General features: G+C 35.7%; 1 protein-coding gene and 1 pseudogene across 3 annotated transcripts; both read right to left on the reverse strand.

Moving 5' to 3' along the window:
* Positions 1–130: 130 nt before the first annotated feature.
* LOC103943455 lies at positions 131–10,712 on the reverse strand (annotated as a pseudogene).
* A 5,653-nt stretch (positions 10,713–16,365) lies between these two features.
* On the reverse strand, positions 16,366–20,367 carry LOC103943453. Of its 3 annotated transcripts, none has more exons than XM_048571156.1 (2): positions 20,211–20,367; positions 16,366–19,229 (listed from the first exon to the last, which is right to left on the reverse strand). In XM_048571156.1, exon 2 carries the CDS (start codon positions 19,088–19,090, stop codon positions 16,703–16,705), a length of 2,388 nt encoding a protein of 795 aa, XP_048427113.1. In that variant the 5' UTR covers positions 19,091–19,229; positions 20,211–20,367; the 3' UTR covers positions 16,366–16,702. The 3 variants fall into 3 exon arrangements, with proteins under 3 accessions (XP_048427113.1, XP_009352045.2, XP_048427114.1); XM_009353770.3 differs by having other exon boundaries at positions 20,207–20,367; XM_048571157.1 differs by lacking the exon at positions 20,211–20,367 and adding an exon at positions 19,946–20,164.
* Between the last annotated feature and the right edge of the window lie 448 nt (positions 20,368–20,815).

The raw sequence follows: 20,815 nt of genomic DNA on the forward strand, positions 1-20,815 counted from the left end.
AGGCAATTGGAAAATCGTTTGCGTGGTAAAAAAAAATTAGAATTTAAATCCACGTAGTTTAATCCTTTAACAAATTTAATTCAAAAATGATTTTTCTGTTAAATGTCCGTTAAGTGCATAGATAAAAATGTACCATGAAAATGCTCTAATATTAACAAGTACATTCACAATATTTCATAATACAGCACACACCAGACACGTTTAAAAAAAAGCTATAAATTACATACATTCACACATACATATCATATATATATGTTAAATGCATGGGATGGGCCAGAGTTTCACCGAAACAGACTAAAACATAGCAGTGAAACTCTATGCCTTCTCCAAAGAAAAAAGGAACCCCATTCCTTCATTTTCATCGACCGATAACTTAGCTATATATATTAGGGTTGTTAAGGCCATAACAAATACTGACCCTAATCCTAATAATATTTCTTAAATGTTTATGTACAAATCTAGTTAATTAACTGATCTAGGTAAATTTCCAGGACCCCAAATTTGAGCAAGTGACCTGGTAGAAGAAGACGCTTTTCTCCACCTTGCAAGCCGCAACAAGAAAGTTAAAACTTCTGACGGATCGTGCAGGGAATAGCAAGCTTTGGTATCCTTCGGGGTTGAAGACACAATTATCGGAAACCCTAGTCCTCTACTTCGTATCACCTGCATGCATGCGCGACAAGTAGCTAGTATAATCCACAAAACTAACTGCAAGTATGAAAATTAGTCAAACAGAACTATGTCGTACGTACCTTGAAAGCATCTTCATCAGTCCGATCGTCTCCAATGTACAACGGGAGGACGTCACTGGAACTGCTGAATCCAAGAGTGTCAAGTATATATTCAAGGGCATGACCTTTGTTCCATTCTAAGGATGGCCGTACTTCCAAGACCTGAATATATAAAGATGCACATGAAGTCATGTTATTGATAAAACAATAGGGTAAATAGCTAAAATGGTCTCTGCGATTTGCATAACACATCACTTTGGTCACTGAGATTGAAAATCAATAGAAATGGTCCCTGAGATTGTCCACCATCCATCATTTTGGTCCTTAATACCGGAGCTCTTGGCCGGAAGTTTGGGCAATTTTCAAAGCTTCGTAACTCAATCGTTTCTTAACCAAATTCGATACATAATATATCAAAATGAAAATAGGAAAGTGTACAATAAGATTATACCTATTTGGAAGCTCAATGGTTGCCAAAGATGGCCGGAAAATAGCCTGAAAGGTGACTGGTCCGTGGGAAAATTGGAAAACTTGTTGGAAACTGGGTAAACTTTAAACGTTCATAACTTCTTCAATACTCAACGAAACCAAGTGATTCAACAATGAAAATCATACTTCTCGATGAGCCAAAGAAAATGGTATCTTTTCGAAGGCTAACTCGCCGTGGTTTGGTCGGAAAAAGGCTTGAAAGTGGATAACTTGAGACCAGAACAGCCAATTTCGAGCCTTTTTTTTCGGCCAAACCACGGATATTTAGCCATCAAGAAAAGTACCATTCTCTTCATCTTGTTGAGAAGTATGATTTTCGTTTTTGAATCACTAGATTTCGTTGAGTATTGAAGAAGCTATGAATGTGTAAAGTTTACCTAGTTTTCGGCGAGTTATCTAGTTTTCTCACGGATTAGTCACCTTTCAGGCTATTTTTCGGCCATCTCTGGCAACCATTGGGATTCCAAATAGGTATAATCTTGTTGTGCACTTTCCTATCTTCATTTTGATATATTATGGGTCGAATTTGGTTATGAAACGATTGAGTTATGAAACTTTGAAAATTGCACAAACTTTCGGCCAAGGGCTTCGGGACACTTAACGGAATGTTTAATGGAATGATCAAAATGATGGATGGTGGACAATCTCAGGGACCATTTCTATTGATTTTCAATCTTAGGGACGAAAATGATGTGTTATGCAAATTTCAGGGACCATTTTGGCTAGTTAGCCTAAAACAATATGTACGCACGTTATAACTTATTACAAGGAAGAATTTACCTAGGAAATTTACATATACCCTACCTTTTTGCCCAAGGTGAGATGAAATTCGGGATAGTTTTCAAGTACGTACTTCACCTTTGCTTCTAATATATCATAATCCTACAATTGTACATACATCACTTATCAAATCAATGAAGATCAAATACAGGATTGAAATGATAGAGAGCTAATTTGAATGTTCTTAATTACCTCATCCCGGACCTTGCGGAAATGAACAGAAATGCAGAATCTGTTGTCCTCTACTCTAGCACCTTCTACTTTCCTGGTTATCTCCCCTAACAGTGTTCGTATCTGCAGTTCCAATTCAAACGTACATGAAATTTCTTGTTTAAAAAACACAGGCACAACTGAATTCTGTATGTCCAACTAAACACAAGGCATATTTAAATTTCTTGTTAGCTAACCTCTTGGATTGCAGGCAGAAATCTTTTAGCAGGTTGAAAGAGAACGTCACTCTCCTGCAACGTTAATAGTACTACTGTGTTATTATTGACCAAGCCATATACACACACACACACACACACACACACACACACACACACACACACACACATATTAGGGTATGCTACGCCAGTCCATAGAACTAGAAGAACACACACTGATCAGTGATCACTGACCTTTTTATCAATGGCTGCAGTGTGGTTCTTGGGATCACAGGGATTTAGTGCCCCTGTTGGGACCAATATATCCATCCCATGGCTTCCAGCATAATATACATTACTTAACCGTACAAATTCTTTGACCTGTAGAACCAAATTAAATGAGAAAATTCTTTTATGTGCAACACATTGTTTATTGATGAATATCTCAAATTTGCTCGAGATCATACTGATGTTAGACTTATTCATTACCTTATCTCTACTCCTTCCACTAATTACTGCCGTTGGAAAATACTTGGCAACTTCCCGTACTGCTGCACGCATCTGCCGGCATATGGAACATAGTCAATATAATTAGGGTGGATTGAGCCGTGTAAAGATAGGAATCTTGTTATCAAGAAAATTAAAGATTGTACCTCATCAGACATGAAGGCACGATCAGGATCATCAACAATTGGTGAAAGCGTCCCATCGTAGTCTAGGAAAACAACCACCTGCTTCCCCTTTGCTGCTGTCATCATCCGATCAAATGAGCCTAATGCAGAAGGGTGCTCGACCTAAACATATAAGCTCCCGAAAAAAAATTATAAAATAAAAAAGAACAGGGATAATGAAAGCAATGGTATATAGTAAGCATTGTCATAAGATCATCATCAACTCAGTCCAAATGGCTAAAACGTACCACCCATAAATTATAAGCTAAATCTGAGGAGATTGGTCCATTAGGGTTAGAAATATCATGCAAGTTTGAGGTGATTGATGCTAAGGAAAGATCGACACTGTTCTCTTCATTCTTAACTACTTTCGTGATGGGTTGCACCCTTGCTTATTGGAAGTTGATGACGTTTGGAGTCCCATTGTCTGGTTCAGCTTCGCCGAGTTTGTCATGTTCACCTATTCTCGCACAATCCCAAACGAAAATATGATGAGGCTATATATAAGAAAGAGTTTCACACAAGTATATAAACCAAACTTTACCCTTTTTAACAAGTTTATGAGGTAGAGAAAATTAAACAATTCGAAATTACAAAGAATAAATGAACTGAATTCCTTTATATGGTCTTAAAACATAGTTCTATAAGCTAAGGAAACTGAGATCCTCTTAGCTTTTCCTGGGTCCAGAACCCTTTCGCTTCTAGCAAGACAATGTTTTTCTTTTTGCCACCTATTAGGTCAAAGTCATTCGCGTTATCCTCTTTTTTTATTTTTATTTTTTTTATTTTGACATATGACAGGACTTGAATTGAAGACCTTCAAGCGCTCCGATTAGCAGATGCAATTATGAGATAGAGACTCAGGATAAAAGGGTTAGAGGAAGACTTAAGAAGACTTGGAAAAAGACTTTAAGAAAAGACATGGAGTACTTGGAACTAATAGAAGACTTGACATAAAACTCAAGACAGTGACGTTTTAAGATTCATACAGCCGACTCTACTTAATGAGATAAGACTTTGTTGTCGTTGAGTGACAGACCTGACACAATCCACGGCCCATCCCGGTTTATCAAATCAGCTTTTCTTGATGCAGTTTATTATCAAAAGAAGTTGTAAAGATATTAGTAAAATCCTAAGATTAAAAGGGAACAATCTTCCCGAATATTGAAAAAAATATTATTTAGATGTCGTTGGCGTGCTTAGCTAGTTTGAAACAATTAGTTCTCATTTGAATTGCTAAACAATTAGTATGGTCATATTTTCACACGAAAAGCAAGATACAAGGATAATTAAATACGATCAAAAACTGATTTCTTAATCAATTAGGCTAATTTGAAAGTACTTGTGTAGCTTTAATCAGGTGGTGTAGCTAATTTCAGTGTGCTAGAACAGAATGATCAAATTAAATATTAATATGTGTGTATAATTTAAAAAGATTAAGGTTGTTTCTGGTTAAAACACCTTTTTCTTTTCAAAGGGAGCTACATAATGTCATTTTCAAATGATCGATAACATCTTTTCGTGGAGAAAACAACAACAAAACAAGAACAAGAGGGGCGATTTAGTGTCTGAATAATTAGATTTGGTGACACGACGTTACATGTAAAACCTAAAGGGTTTGTCCCAGGGTGAGTCATCAATCTGGCTGATTCAGATGATGACACCACATGTATATAAAACGATTTTTTTTTGTAAAATATATGGTTGGTTTTTTTGACCTACCCTAACTATCATCTTGCCTCATTCCAACTGAACTACTACCTAACTGATAGGTATCGAATCATAATATAAATTGTTAACTTATATCTGTTTCATAATAATATGACTACAGTACTAATTAGTACAGTTGTTTTCAACCAAAAAAAAAAAAATCTGAGAATACGCAGTGCAAATACATGATCAAAATCAAATATTCAAGGAGAACGCTAGAGTGTACTTTTTAGGGAAAAATTGGACGAGACTTGGCAGAATTGGGTATGTTAGCCAAGTGAAAATCCTATAAATTTAAGTATGATTAATCGAGGATTCTAATATACTTCGGTGTACTATACACCATTAAAGATCTAATAACTAAAATCTAACAACTGAAAATCTCGGAACATACTAGAACTTACGTGGGCGATCGAACTAAGAAGACAACCAACGAATTCAAGAATGTTTCTTGAAAGGTTCATGGTTAGAAAGAGTAGGACACTTGTACGTACGTTGATCAGTTCATGTTTCTGAAGTCCCCTGCAATACACGTGAAACAACATCCATGCATGGTATAAGAATATCACTGCTGGCTAGCTAATTAATGGAAATATAGACTCCCATGGAATTTGAGATTTTGATGAATTTTAATGGAATTATACTCCAATGGATGCCAAAAATCACATTGAAGATGATAAAAAGAAAAGTAGAAAAGAAAGGAAGATTTCTACGGTGATGAAGGGGAGTAGTGTTGGCAAGTACAAGATATATTTGGGTGATTAATTATGGCACACCAAGATCAGGTAATTAAGGAAATTGAACAAACAAACAAAAATAATATCAGGCAAGGAAATTGATAATTCGATTGAGTTGAATTGAGATTTTAGGGTTCTCAAAACAAAGAATAAATAAATTGGCCATGAGGAGAAGATAGGAAAATCGCTGATTACTAGTGGTCTTCCTTCCTTGACGAGAAACAATAAAAAAAAATTTGACCATACAGAGAAGATAGAAGAATTGAAAAAAACGAAGTCTGTATATTTCTGGGCGTGTTACCTTTACATGTCTGCTTAGAAGAAGAGTATGTTCATATCCAAGCCATCTCATATATTGTAGGGGGAGGAATCACGATGAATTTTAGAGGTATAACCGTAAAGGTATGATTTGTGAACACTTTTGGTATTTATATATTTCACTCTAGAATCCACTAAAAACCAGATTTTGAAACATTTTAAAAACTCAAGATCGAATATCACCAAATTTTGACATACTCATTTAAATAAAGATTAAATACCAACAGAGTTTGACAATAGCATTTAAAATCTTAATTAAATACACTTGAATTTTAAAATCTTTTAAAATCGATTGGAATCTCAATTGGATACACCCCCAGGATCGGAGGTTAGTGAAAAAATTAACCACCGCTCAGTGCGTAAATAAAAAAAAAATGCTGAAATAAAGGTGAAAAAATAAAATCTTCTTATACATATAATCCCAAAGCCTTACAATTGTACAAAAATGAAATAAAACCCTTAAGTCCAAGTCTAACACAAACTCAGCTCGTTTAGTCCATATATTGCCTAATAACTCATCTATAATATAAAAAGATGATGAGTGAACAACAACCACCGCTGGCCAGTGAATATAATATGCAATATGTCAATCAAGCAATACAGTTTTCTAAAAATTAAAGTACTTATATAAAATTACATACCACATAATTTCATCACATCATTCATGTACGTGTTCATTATACCCTTCATCAAATATAACTCACCACGTGACCCTTAATGGCTTTTTTTTTGCCCTGATGTCTCTGTGTACAGTTTACATTTATCCCTAAGATCATAAAGCAACAAAAAAGTTCTCATGCTCCCTAAACAATTCACTAATCAGATATATAATAACTCTGAAAGGAATTTTCCAAAATAAACATGCTTGACTTGAAAATACAGAAAACTTCATGATATAGCTCATGATTGTCACATGTATCATAAATAAGAAGTTTTAGGACACATTACATAAATCACTTACCGACACCTAAACTCTCTTACTTTCTTGTCTACACGTGACACTCTAAATGCATGCACTGCATGATGCCTTACTTTTTACTATGGAAAAACAATGGGGCAGAGCTCCCTATTTATAGCGATAGAAGGTCGCTGCAATCGTAGTGGCCAAGTTTACTTATAATCATATAAATGTGTGGATGGACATATAGGAAGCAAATATATTATATAAGGAACACAATAATACCTCTTTCAAAATAATAATAATTGAACAAATATTTTCAAAATACGAATTCTCACAACCCCTAAATTATTAGGAGGGCCCGGCATGATCGATGTTTTCCTTCATCTTCCTACTACTGATGCTGTAACTGAATTAACTAATACAAGATCAATCAGGGAACATACTTTATTCGTTTTTTTGTTTATTAAAGTTTTTCAGCTCACTCAAAACCCACTTGATCAATAACTGACTTGAACAAACCAAATACAATTCTTTGAATATGCAAAATAAAAAAGGTCTTTGATAAAATAACATAGGGTTATAGCCTTGTAGTGGGCTTCACTCATGCCATGTAGGATATTTAACAAATTTTACTGATGGAATTGACGAAATCTTGCAAAGTGAAGTGAAAATTGAGTTTAAGAGGTTAAGTATAATATTTAAATTTCAGAAAGCAATATGAAATTAGTATTGAGTTCTAGGGGCATACAAACAATAAGCCTTAAAACAAATTTTCATTAAACATTTATGAAAAGCAAACAAGTCACGTAATGTACTATCTTACGATTAAATAAGGGTGATGGACATAATTGATATGCCATACTAAAAAGATATATTAATTAAAAGTAAAACAAATTCAAGTTTTATAAACAAAGTTAAATGGTAATTCTATGTGATTGTGTTCTGAATATAACGAAAATGTACTCCCAAAACTGCCGTGGGACACACGTGCATCCAAATAAGCAACAATTGACCACTCCTAATTAATTTTATTTCTTTGGTTCAACTGACATGGCCCTTTAAGTTTCAGAAAATTACATATAAATTGTTTTTTAAAGCAGGGTTTGAACCCTTGACTTTTCCTAACCTAAAGTTCAAATGTTGGAAATATGGGGAAAGCCATGGATGCAAATATATATATATATATATATATATATATATATATATATATATATATATAGAACAACTTTAACGTGTCGACTGGATCGACAAGCTTTGTACGTTTTGGTTGTATACAGAGGATCAGGATCCTCTTCTAAGTAAATGGGGAGGATCATTCTGATCAAACTCATCGGGCCGTTTAAATTTTATCCAACTACTACAATTATTATAATTTTTAGAGGGATCCTTATTTGTAGCCGTTGGATAAAATTTGAACGACCCGATAAGCCTGGTCAGAAGGATCCTCATCATTTACTTAGGAGAGGATCCTGATCCGTATACAGAGGCCACGTCTAAAACAAAGATTGGAGAAGAGAAAATGGCAGCTGTAGTATTCAGAATTTAGATCCAGACATGTCGAATAGGACGAACTGTCCAAGTCACAATGAAACTACCAGGAAGTGAAATGAAAGTGCTGTAAATAATATTAGAAGCTAATTAGATATATAATTATGCTAATTAGACGACAAAACAAGTGTTCTTGTGGAATAATATTTCTGTATTTAAAAAGTGAAAAGCTGGTCAGTTCATATGACTTTGCGTGCGACGCTTTTCGTGTAGGTCATATGATGTGCGTTTCTTCGTTTTGTACTGAGGAAAAGAAACCTAATAATGGGACTTGTATGTTTAAATATTCAAACATTGAAACTAGAACATATGAGAACTTATAGGAAGCTTCACTGGTTCTAATTTAAGAGTTGAATTCTTTATACAAGTAATTAACAATAAAAATAATAGTTTCAAGAAGCAAAACTTTATATGAAGCACCCATGCAAAGTGTTAATTTTTCTACCTGGCATTCTCACTTTCAATAATTTACAGATCAAGCACCGACCAAACCTTAATCTGTTGTGAAAGACGTAGACCAGACCTTTCAAAGTATGTTTGAAAGAGAAAAGAGAGGACTTCAAAGAAAAATGAAAAAGCAAGCACTTAGGACCCCACAGAAACAAATCTTGACAAAGTGGAAAAACTAATCATGTTGTTAACATCAAAATAATTTTCTCACCTATTTTTTACGAGCATTAAATTGAATAATTAAGGATTAAAATTAAATATAAATATACAAAAAATTAAAAACGATGTGTGAAAATTACTTTCCTTGTTAGTATACCTAAAAACTCATAACTATCTTCTCAACATTTAGGAATATAGTCACTCGAGCCTCCATTAACATTACTCAAACATTCTTTCACACCCGAATTCTCTTGAGAACCCCTCAATTATGAATAAGGTTCTAAAAATTCTAGAAAACTGGGCTAAAACTCTATCTTTTCCAGAATAATTTCCACAAAAAATCTTCCAAGATAATTCATCTATGAAATATGCAATAAATATAAAATTGAAAAAACATAAAACAAATTATGCTTGTTCTAAATTTCCAAAGGTTCTGGGCATACTAGCAAATCGAACAAACTAGCTAACAAAGTCCAGATACAAATAATACAAGCAAGCATTTGTTTATGTAAACAAACAATAACACAAGCAATCAATTGTTTATGTAAATAATCTACTAAAATATAAATATAAGTCAAAGACACATTTTGACACACGTCTGTCGTCGATCTTTACTTGAAGTTTCATCTCTGCCAAATATAATTATGAGAAACATTTGTTGGACATATTCGTAATGTATTTCAACGATTCAAATGTCTATCTTTTATGTTTTACCTCAAATATTATATCTTCCAAAAATCACCCCATTCCTAAATCATATATGAGTATTGAATTAAATTTAGTGTTTTTTGTAGAACCCTATTCGTCTATTTTATTTATTAAAAATGAATGACTTAATGGTTTTAGATTTATCTAACTTTTTGCAAAGATGATTTATGAATGATGTATTAAAATATAGACGGTTCACTGGAATACATAACAAAGTAGATCCTAAAAATAGGTGTTAAAATGTGAATAAAAAACGTGTTGTCCCGGATCCTAACCTATATGTATACGTATATAACACAAAAAAAAATACCAATATTATATCATATTAAAACTTTAAAATAAAAGATAAAATACCAGAAAGATGTTGTGGCCATATTGCCAGCAAATCTTTAATTTTGCGTCCTAGAAAACTTAAAAAAAAAAAAAAAATTTATGATCTATTTTAAAATTGTAGGTCAAACGAATAATTGATCAGGACCGTAATACAATTAAATTGATTAGGAGGTGGAGGTCAGACGAAACGACCACCAACTGCTTTCTTGTTCGACCGCTGAGTTCTCCATTAAAAAAAACCGTAAAAACCGAAAGCTTTGACTTTTAAATAAATAATTGAGCAAAAAAAATAAATTCAAATCTTCTACACACAAAAAGAATATTAAATCAACGAGTAAATTGTTCAAACACCAATTTGAATTACAACATTCTACAAGACCAAAACATACACGAAACCATATAAATAATAAATTTGATAACAAAGTTTTGTAAGTTTCATAGCTTAGTTGGTTAACGGTATTTAAATTTGCACTCAGGTCTTCAGTTTTGATTTTCTTTTCGTAATAAAAAGGCAAGAACATAATAATGAATAATGAAATCAAAGTACGGGAATGTAAGCAAAGAAAGACTCACCTAATGAAATCTTCGTTGCCTACTGCTTGTAGTTTCCTAGCCTAGCGAGTAAGGAGCACGATGGAGTTGAAGAATAAGAAATAAAAGGAGTTTTCAGAGAGAGAGAGAGAGAAAAAAAAAAGGGGGGGGGGGGGTACCTAGCGAGTAAGGAGCAGGATGGAGGTGAAAAAATAAAAGGAGTTTTCAGAGAGAGAGAGAGAGAAAGGGGGTGGGGAAAGAGAGAGAGGGAGGCTGAGAGAGGTTCAATGTGAGAGAGGGGGAGGAGGGTGAGGATGAAAGGAGGGATGAGGAAAGCGGGGAGGGGGTTTTATTTATAGAGGGAGAGGAGGGGGCGGGGGAGGGGAAGGAGGAGGAGAAGGGAGGGTTTATTTGTAAGGACAAAAGGAGACGTGGATGTATGCCACATGACATACATATATGGGTTCAGTCTCGCATTGCATTGCAACCTCCTCCAACAACAAAATTTACCCCAACCCCACTTTTTTATTTGAGGGATTCTTCTAATTTGTTGGACTTTAATCAATTAACTGCGTACCAAAGATAAATGCTAAGGATACTTTCTCGAAAGTGAGATTCTCTAGGGACTCTTTGTCACTAATGTGTTTTGCAATAATATTTTATAATACTGACATAAAAATTGACGCTAAACTGTAAGGTAACAGAAAATTCATGAGAAGTCTCATTTTGAGAGAGTCCCCTTAGCATTTCTTTACACAAAAATAGGCGCAAGGTACTTTTCATATTTCCCTAAATCATTTGAGATACATTAGTTAAATTTATAATATGGGAATTGAGACTTGAATGAGACTGCAGAGCACCGACTTCTCAATATTATAGCACGTGGAATAATATACCATGTGGCTAATGTTCCTGATCCTTATAAAAAAATTCGAGAGAAATAATGAGAGCTATTAACCTAGTCGCATGTACAGTTATATACATACACAAACAAAGTATGATACCGTAATCTTCTTTTTTGGTATGTAATTAAATCGTAATCTTCTCTTATATGTGAGTATTCCTTGTATTTAATTATACCATGTAATAATAAAGTCTCATTACTCATCATGATTTTCTAATCGAGAATTTTAAGGCCGTGATTGCCTGGATTGATTGGTGCATTAAGAAGTAGGATTCTCTCCCTCTAAGGAGAGACTGAAAGAATTTGGAAGGGAGAGAATCCTACTCTGTGCAGTAATGCTATCATCGTGATTCTACGAATCCACTTTTTTTCTTTTTATTTATATATTTTAAACAAAGTGATACAGCTCATTGTGAGGTTAAGCTCACCCTCTAGTATTGTTTGTTCAAAAATTAAAAATAAAAACCTTGAGTTGTAGGACTATTTAATGTTAATGTTTGAGCTCCAAATTTCTTATGTTTTGAATGCCTATTTCGTCCGTGAATTCCAAATTAAGTTATTGAGAAACAAATTATGTACGACCATGACAAGGAGATAGAGATGGCAATATACAAGATTAAGTTTGGCATTCACCGTGGGGGCTTATTCTACGTCCACAAAAAAATTTAAACAGAAAATTACAATAAAATTAGCAGTATCCAGTTCAATATACATGATAAAGTTACACAAACAGCCCTGTATGGCCACCCTCATGTGATTCACCAGCGCAAGGAATCGAACTTAGGACATGTCATATGGAATACGGACATGGAATTCGTCCCAAACCACTGAGCCACCCTATGGTGGTTGCCCATGGGGTACTAGACCTAACGTATGTCTCCTAGAATGACCTAACATATTAATGCGAAAAAAATAAATTGGTATCGAACTCATCATTTACAATTTATGAATCTAAGACCTTTCAGGCTTTCACCTATAAGTGAACATGAATACCACTAGATTGTATTACGTATTACTAAATGGCATACTGTTGTATAATTTAATTTTTGTTTCTGACAAAAAAGGTAGAATTTTATACTAAACTACAGGAATCCACGTATGAATATGTAAGTAATTTGCTCAATTCCTCTAGTTTTTATTCGTTCAATTGTTTCTGAAAAAGAATAAGCTAGTAGCAAGTCCCTTGTATGTGGACCATACAAATTATAAATTGTATATGATGATTCCGGTTCGACATGCATGGTGGAATTTTCGTGTGAACCTTCCTTGGACTTTAGAATTTTCAGGATTGCCGGCATTTGCATGGCCTTCGACCCACATGACTTGACGATGAAAATCAACCCAGATGTTCATAAATTATTCATATATTGGTCGTCCTCCTTGTATGTATATATGTGTGTGTGTGTGTGTGTGTGTATGTACACACATATAAGATTCTCCGTCTCATGCAAGGCAATGTAAAGCTTATTTGCATCGTTGCATGGATGACTGTATGTAATACAACTCTTACGCGAATACACGCAGTATTGAGAGTCAAAGTCTCCTTCCTGAATCCTTACACACAAAGACAAAGACAAAGACAAAATCACCAATTAACTATTTTCTAAATATCCGACTAATTAGCCTTTAATTAATGGTATTTGTCTCTTTTTAGTTGGGGCTTGGATGTGTGGGTGCACAAAAAAGGATATGATTAATGACGATGATATCTGAGGTAAAATAGGAGTGACTTGCGATTTAAGATAAGATAAGATAAGAGAAAATCGGTTAAGGTGGTTTGGACATGTCAAATAAAGACCTATAGATGCTCAAGTTAGAAGATGTGATTATGAGATTGAGGCTTAGGACAAAAAGGGTAGATGAACTTAGGAAGATTTGGAAAGTGACTATAAGAAAAAACATGGAGTACTAAGAACTAACGATGTAATGTTGTGAATGACAATGAATGATGTATTGGATTACTTATGTTGTGGGCCACTTGTCTATTGGGTTGTTAACAAGTTAAGTGATCTAATAGTCCTAATGAAATAAGGATTATGGAGTCTTATCCTGTGCAATTGATCTTAAAGAAATCAGATAGATTTCACTATGAAGATATAGAATCATGGTGGGACTTAAACACTCAAGTGATAGGGTTTGGTTTTCACAACCAATAATAGGCCGGCTGTGATGAAAACCCTAATGGTATAAATACTATGGTTATGTCCTTACTTCCATACCCCAATCTCTCAAAATACGCTAAACCCTATTCACAGATAGATATTTTGAAGTAGACGACCTAGTTCTGCAATGGCTTCTTTAAGAAAGTTTCACATAAAACTTATATTACATGAATGCATGTTGTACTTGTTTGCTGCACAGAGGCATGATCTGTGTAATCCTATTTCCTTTTTGTTTTGTCATCGTATGCATGTTTGTGTATGCATATTATCTATGTAATCCATACAAATGAAATACTCGGCGCAAAATCGAGCACAGTTTTAGAATTCATCCAGCCGACCCCACTTAGTGAGATAAGACTTTGTTGTTGTTTGAAGTCTCAAAATCGACTGACATGAATGACGAGAATGATACAAGAGATGAGTTCTATACCTAATTGTGATTACCGCCTTACGTGGATATAATTTCTAACGTTGTCGTGTCATAATACATTGTGAAATCTTTACAAATACGTAATCGTGGGTGAAAATATTGATAATTTCCGATGAATCCAATAATATTTTAGACCATGTGCGTAGACACACAGTCACACACATTCGATAGCAGATGCAAATTTTTGTGTTCAGTCAAAATGTACATGGTGTCAATTATATGTGATTATTTTTTTTCCTTTCTTTTTCATTGACAAGTAGAGCATTGAACTTCTATTTTGGTACGTGTCCTTTGCTGCTTAGCACTTTACTTGATGACTCCTGATACCAGAACAAATATATCCCACTTTGTCAGGATTCAGGAAGATGATTTCCGCAATCTTTCAGCTTCTACACGTCTTTGTTTATTTTTGTCAATTGATTTTTGTTTTGATTTATTTGATCTAAGACGAAAAATACGCATAAATGTGCAATGAGATAAAGCTCATTAGGTTTTTAACAGAAAAAAATGTGCAGTGTGCGCGTGGGCTTGCATTTGAGTCAAAGATTTCCAGGACCCACATTCCAAACCTGCCAAGTCACAACAGATAAGGGATGGTCACGATTCGATAACCCAACCGTGTGAGAAGAACTGGTTGCCAAACGAACAAAACCGGCAGAGGCAACCGGAAAGCCATGTCGGTTCAGCCGATTTCGTGGTTTTTGGGTAAGAATGCCCAGCGCTACAGAGAAGATGTATCTGCGTGCCAAATCAAGGTTCACAGATGAAAAGGCAAATATTACTGCAGTAACTAGTCAACTGAAAGATGTAAATAAAGTTAAAACCCATGATTTCAAACAACCTTACAGTTATAAAACTGATCGTCAGAGAGAACAGGCATGAGTAATTTGCTCAATGCCTCTAGCTTTTAGTTGTTCTATTGTTTCTTGACAAGAATAAGCAAGTTCCTTGAATGTGAACCATATAAATTTAAATTGTATATGATTACGGTTCGACATGCATGGTGGAGTTTTCGTGCGAACCTTCCTTAGAATTTGGAATTTTCTGGAGCTGCGAGCATTTGCATGGTCTTCGACCCACATGACTTGACGATGAAAATTGGCACAGATGTTCATATATTATTCATATATTGGTCGTCCTCCTTATTTATAATATATATATATATATATCAATTATATAATATAAATAGAAGATTCTCCGTCTCATGCAAGGCAATGTAAAACTTCTTTGCATTGTTGCATGGATGACTGTATGTAATGTAACTCTTACACGAAGACACGCCAGTATTCAAAGTCTCCTTCCCGAATTCTTACACACGGACAAAATCTCTAATTAAACTCTTTTTTAAATCCGACTAACCAGCGTTTGATTAGTGGTATTTTTCTCCTTTAATTGAATGAAGTCTTGGATTCGACTGATATAGATGACGAGAATGATGCTATGGTTGACGAGAATACAGCTAATTGTGATTAACTTCTTATGCCGATATAAGCTGTAACTTTGTTGTGACAGTAAAGGTACATTGTTGAATCTTTACAAATACGTAATCGTTGGTGAAAAATGTTGATAATTCCCGATGAATCCAATAATATTTTAGACCACATGTGTAGACACAGTCGCACAAATTCGACAGCAGAAGGAGATGTTTGCGTTCAGTCAAAACGTACATAGTGTCAAAATATGTGATGATTATTTTTTCCTTTCTTTTTCTTTGACAAGTAGAGCATTGAACTTCTATTATTGTACGTGTCCTTTGCTACTTAGCAGTTTACTTTATCTCCTGATGCCAAAACAAATACATCCCACTTTATCAGGATTCCGGAAGGAATATGATTTCCGCAATCTCTGCAATCTCTTTCTGCTTCTACACGCCTTTGTTTACTGTTCATCAATTGATTTTTCTTTTGGTTTATTTAAAGGAAAACTAATGAAAATACTTTTAAAACTTTAAGTTTTAACGATAAGGACAAAATAGAGGGTAAAATGAATAGCACCATGATTGACTTTTTAATGTAAAAATATGATTTTTCGTTAAAATAAACAGTACCGAAATTTTTTTGTCAAAATTCCTTTTATTTACTCTAAAGCCCAAAAGTACGCATAAACGTGCAATGAGAAAAACGCATTGGGCTTTTAACAGAAAAAATGTGCACTGTGCACTGTGCGCGTGGGCTCGTATCTGAGTCTAAAAGATTTCCAGGATGCCCATTCCAAACCTGCTCAGCCACTACAGATAAGGGATGGGCACAGTTTGATAACCCAACCGTGTGAGAGGAACCGATCGCCAAACCAACAAAACCGGCAGAGGCAACCGGAAAGCCATGTCGGTCCAGCCGATTTCTCGGTTTTTGGGCAAGAATGCCCAGCGCTACACAGAAGATGTATCTGTGTGCCAAATCATTGTTCACAGATGAAAAAGCAGATATTAATGCAGTAACTAGTCCACTGAAAGATGCAAAATAACCTTCATTTTCCAAACTACAATTATAAAACTGATCTTCAGAGAGATCAGGCATGAGTATACAAAAGTTTTCAACTTTCCTAAAATCCAATGACCATCTGACCTTTCATTTCCCACAAAATGCAAAAAAAAAAAGATGGTATCACCACCACCTGCTAACCAATTGCTGCAAATAATGCAGCAGCATGTACATTTGCGACGGGTCATAGCAAAAACAAAAAGGGTTAGCATAAACAAAAATGGCCAAACCTATCCAGACGACTGGTATTATCTTCTAGCAATGTCCATAATCTATGGGTGCTGCGCTTACAGCTTCAGTTTCCTTGGCCAACTTGGCATGTACCACTGTCGTCGGTCATCATTGGTAGAGGTTTTGGAATTTCTTCATCTGTTTTAACATCATTCTGTTTCATTGGTGCATCATGAGCTTCTGTTATAACTTGATAAAGTTCCGAAGGGAGAGCTGCTGGATCCAATTCCCAACAACCTATTGGGGCATTATAAGCTTCTTCGCCAGTAAGCAAGTGACTAGGGACTTGATGCGAGAAACGGAACATCTCCTCTTTAGGAATCCTCTTCACTTCCTTGGGGTCTGTGTGCTTACGGAACACTGTTTTAAAACCAGCAATCTTAGATAGAGGAGCGACAGACACACCGTGTTCCTCAGTATAGTCATCGAGTAGTTCCACCATGTCATATTTGTTGATTACTGCATCTGGTGTATGCTGATTCCAATCAGGGGACCAGTTCCTATATAGAGCCCAGATTTCCCCCTTTGTAGGAAATACACGAATCACCCCTCGCTTGCCTTTTGTCCAATTAACCTTGCTCGAGAAAGAATTTAAAGTACCAGTACTTTCATATTTGCCAGGCCAGAAATCCCCACAGGTTTTAGCAAAACCAGAACCTACCCAGTTCAGCGGACCCAATTCATTGTTGCTTCTCGAGTTAAGCCAACTGATCCGCATCTTAAACGGCCTCAAGGAGATCACTTTCTGAATTCGAGCATAATAACGAGGCATACCATCATCATCATATGCAGCCCAAACTTGGTCCTCTCTAAAGGATCTTTCAGTTCGATCCATGTCAAAATTATGAAAATCGGGATCTGGAACATTGATCGGCATTGGTGACTTATCCTCTACATTTGGACCACTGTTTGTACTTGTGTCAACATTTCCCACACTCTTCTGTTTCTTATTTACTTTCACAGTTTCTTGCTCTTTCTTTGCCTGCTTTGCTTCAGTTGCTGAGCTCCGCTCAAGAAAATTGCGAATTGAAGTTAGTGCCATCTCAACCAGAGCTTTTTTTATTACCGGATATGGAACCTCTCTGAGGACCTTAGGCCTATCGTATGTACTAGAGAAACCATAAATTCTTTTCGTTCCAGCATTACCTTTACTCAACTCAGATATAGCTCCCAAGTCGGCTCCACCATTTCCCATGGACATTTGATTCGCCTTGTTTTTATCATAGCCGTTCAAATGAGGATCATCCATCCTTCTCTTTTTCAATGAAGGATTTCCATTCAAATTTTGACTCCTTTCCCATTCAGCAATTGACTGTCTCCGCTCTGCGTCTCTCTTTACATTCTCACTTGTCTGCTGACCCCCGTCCACAGCAACATGACCCGATGCAACTGTGCTACTGATACTAGTCATTTTGGAGGTAGAGCCCTGGTTTAAGTTTGTGTTGTTGTTTGAATTAGGACCCAAAGACCCCCCAGCTCCCACATTTTGAGTTGCAGCGCAGTGTCTTCCAGAACTATTTGAGTTACCTCCAGCAGCATGTTGTCTTGAATTCTGATGCTGCTGGGAAGAAGAGCTTTTGGACGCCTTGAAAAGCTCCGCAGGTGGAGCCCGTTCTACAGCCAAGAAAGTATTCCTACAATTAGGGCAGACAAGAAGATGACGAAGATACATCCTGACATACTGATAATGAGTTTTGCAATGGTTGCAAACAGTCCAAAAAGTAGCAGCTTTTGCACACGAAGGTATCAGGGTGGGACCATGCTGGGTCCTTGCATTCATAACATTCTGAAAGGTAGATGCACGAGGTTGCTTAGTCCTCGCATTCATAACATTATGAAAGGTAGTTGCACTAGGTTGCTGGGTCTTCGCATTCATAACATTCTGAAAAGTACTTGCACTAGGTTGCGTTGATGGACCCCCACTACAGTGTGCAGCTTCCTGTTGAGACGTTTTTACAGTCTTCCTGACACTATTCATAGAATTTTGAAAGGTGCTTGCACTAGGTTGCACTGACGGACCCCCAGTACTGGACGCTGCTTCCTGTTGAAACCCTTGTAAATTCCTCCTGTGGTTATATGCTACCCTCTTGGCCGTGTCTGATAACAAACTCCAGGCCTCTGAAACCAATTTAAATGCGCCTTCTGCACCAAAAGACTTGTTTTTATCAGGATGAAGCATGAAAGCCAACTTTCTATACTGTTTCTTAATCGTCTCATCATCAGTATATGGAGTAACACTAAGTACTCCATACCAATCCGCTTCCCCATTAATTTTATTCTCCGAAGAGATGTAAACATCAAGTGTAGTCAACATTTGGGAGAGACCCTCAAGCTCGGGATACAAATTCAGAGCCTTCAAAACAAACTTCTTAGCACTAGCATAATTTTTTTCTGCAAACTTCTTCTCAGCAAGTTCCTTAGCCTTGACCGCATCATCTTTATTGCACTCCATAGTTTCCTTGAGAGTCTCAGTACACTTCCTCTTTACTTAACTAGAGCAGTAAGCATAATATGAGAAAAAGTATTAGATTCTACAACCCTTGGCCATTTTTCTTTCCCAGAAGATGATCATGACTACAGAAGTTTAATACCTGATCCAATGAGATATTAAACAAATCGCATCAGATTGTGTAACTTGTTAAGTAGAAAAATAATACCCAATACAATTATGCTAAAAACTTAAAGTCGGATGCAGAAACAAAAATTTCATATCGAAACAAACATTGTTTGAATACTGAGTTTAAAACCCTCCCCCACTGACACCGGGCAAAAACAAGTCTTTGCTATAAATCTAGAAAATAAGAAATCCCATCACATTGAATAGAAACAAGTATCACTTTTATTGACAAAAACAGATAATGTACTAAATTAACTTCAAATCTCATAGATGCTGTGGCAAATTAGCAATGCATTCTTAATCTCTCCCTTTCAACTTGAACCACGGACTTTCCCGTTCAAGGACGAAAGGATTCCGCTTCATTACAGAGGCTAGGCATGCGTTTTCATCAAACACTTGGAACTACACCAACAGAACTCCCCAACACAACAATTCCACTACAATTTCCAACAGATCTAACCAATTGATGAAGCCATATATGGAGCTCCATTGCACATTATTACAAGAAATTACCTTAATGAAGCTTCACTAAATGCATACAACATGTCACATTATCAACAAAATGCAACAAATAAAAAAGCCAACTTTTCGAGAGAGAGAGAGAAAAAAAAAAAAAAAAAAACCCTTCAAAAAATCCCCAAAACCCACTTGGAGGAAAAAGTCCCCAACATAATAATGATCAGAATTTACCAAATCAGAACACTCAAAGCTTTTTACTGAAGAACTACAAGATTTCTGTGTGTGTTCACAGAAACAGAGCTTTTAGGGTTTCAGTAACACCGCCCGAACTTCTGATATAAACCAATATTTTGGGTGGGAAAGGTCTGAAATTTAGCACTTTCAAAATTTCAGAAAGTCTTACAAACCCTAGCTCTGTGCCAATTGACAGAATTGAACAAAACCAGAAAAGCGCTTAAGCAAAAGCGAAAATTGACGAGAAAAAGTGATTACCCACAAAGAAGGAAGAGGACGAGTCTGACTTGAACGAGTTTGAATCTGAGACGACCATCAACGCCAGGTACACTGACACTGACCCATTAGCCCCTAGAGAAATTTCTTAATTGCAGATTTAAAAATTGAAAATTTTTAGGGAAAAAGTAGGAATGCGTTTTGGTGCCTCTAGGCTCTAGTATTGTTTAGATTATATAGTGGTTTGATTTAACCCAAGAAGACTAACTAGGGTTAAGTTTTAACCTCGGCGTAAGATTTACGCTAGATAGACGCCCCATATTCTAGATGTAAAAGAATCGTTACACCAAATGGAAGACTAACTAAGGTTAAGTCGGCGTAAGGTTTACGCTAGATGAACGCCGTACATTCTAGATATAAGAGAACCGTTACGCCAAATGGAAGAACTAAAATTATAATTGAAATAGGTCTTGAGTTTGATTCTCAACACGCATATTAACTTTTAAAAAACCTACTGCAACTGTGTTCCGTTTAGTGGGTGGAAATTTAGTTTAATTAAGAAAATATGCAACTACCATATTTCTTTAGTTCTTTAATTTGTTTTTTAACATATGGTACACACAAATTTTATATGCAATTGGGTTGGCAAGA

Source organism: the organism of the source record quoted next, unplaced genomic scaffold, assembly GCF_019419815.1.
Source record: "Pyrus x bretschneideri cultivar Hongxiangsu unplaced genomic scaffold, Pyrus_bretschneideri_v1 Contig57, whole genome shotgun sequence".
Taxonomy (NCBI): domain Eukaryota; kingdom Viridiplantae; phylum Streptophyta; class Magnoliopsida; order Rosales; family Rosaceae; genus Pyrus; species Pyrus x bretschneideri.

What these genes read in the sequence shown, in the direction of transcription:
- LOC103943453 (XM_048571156.1), bottom strand. Translation starts at nt 19,090, where the DNA reads ATGGAGTGCAATAAAGATGATGCGGTCAAGGCTAAGGAACTTGCTGAG.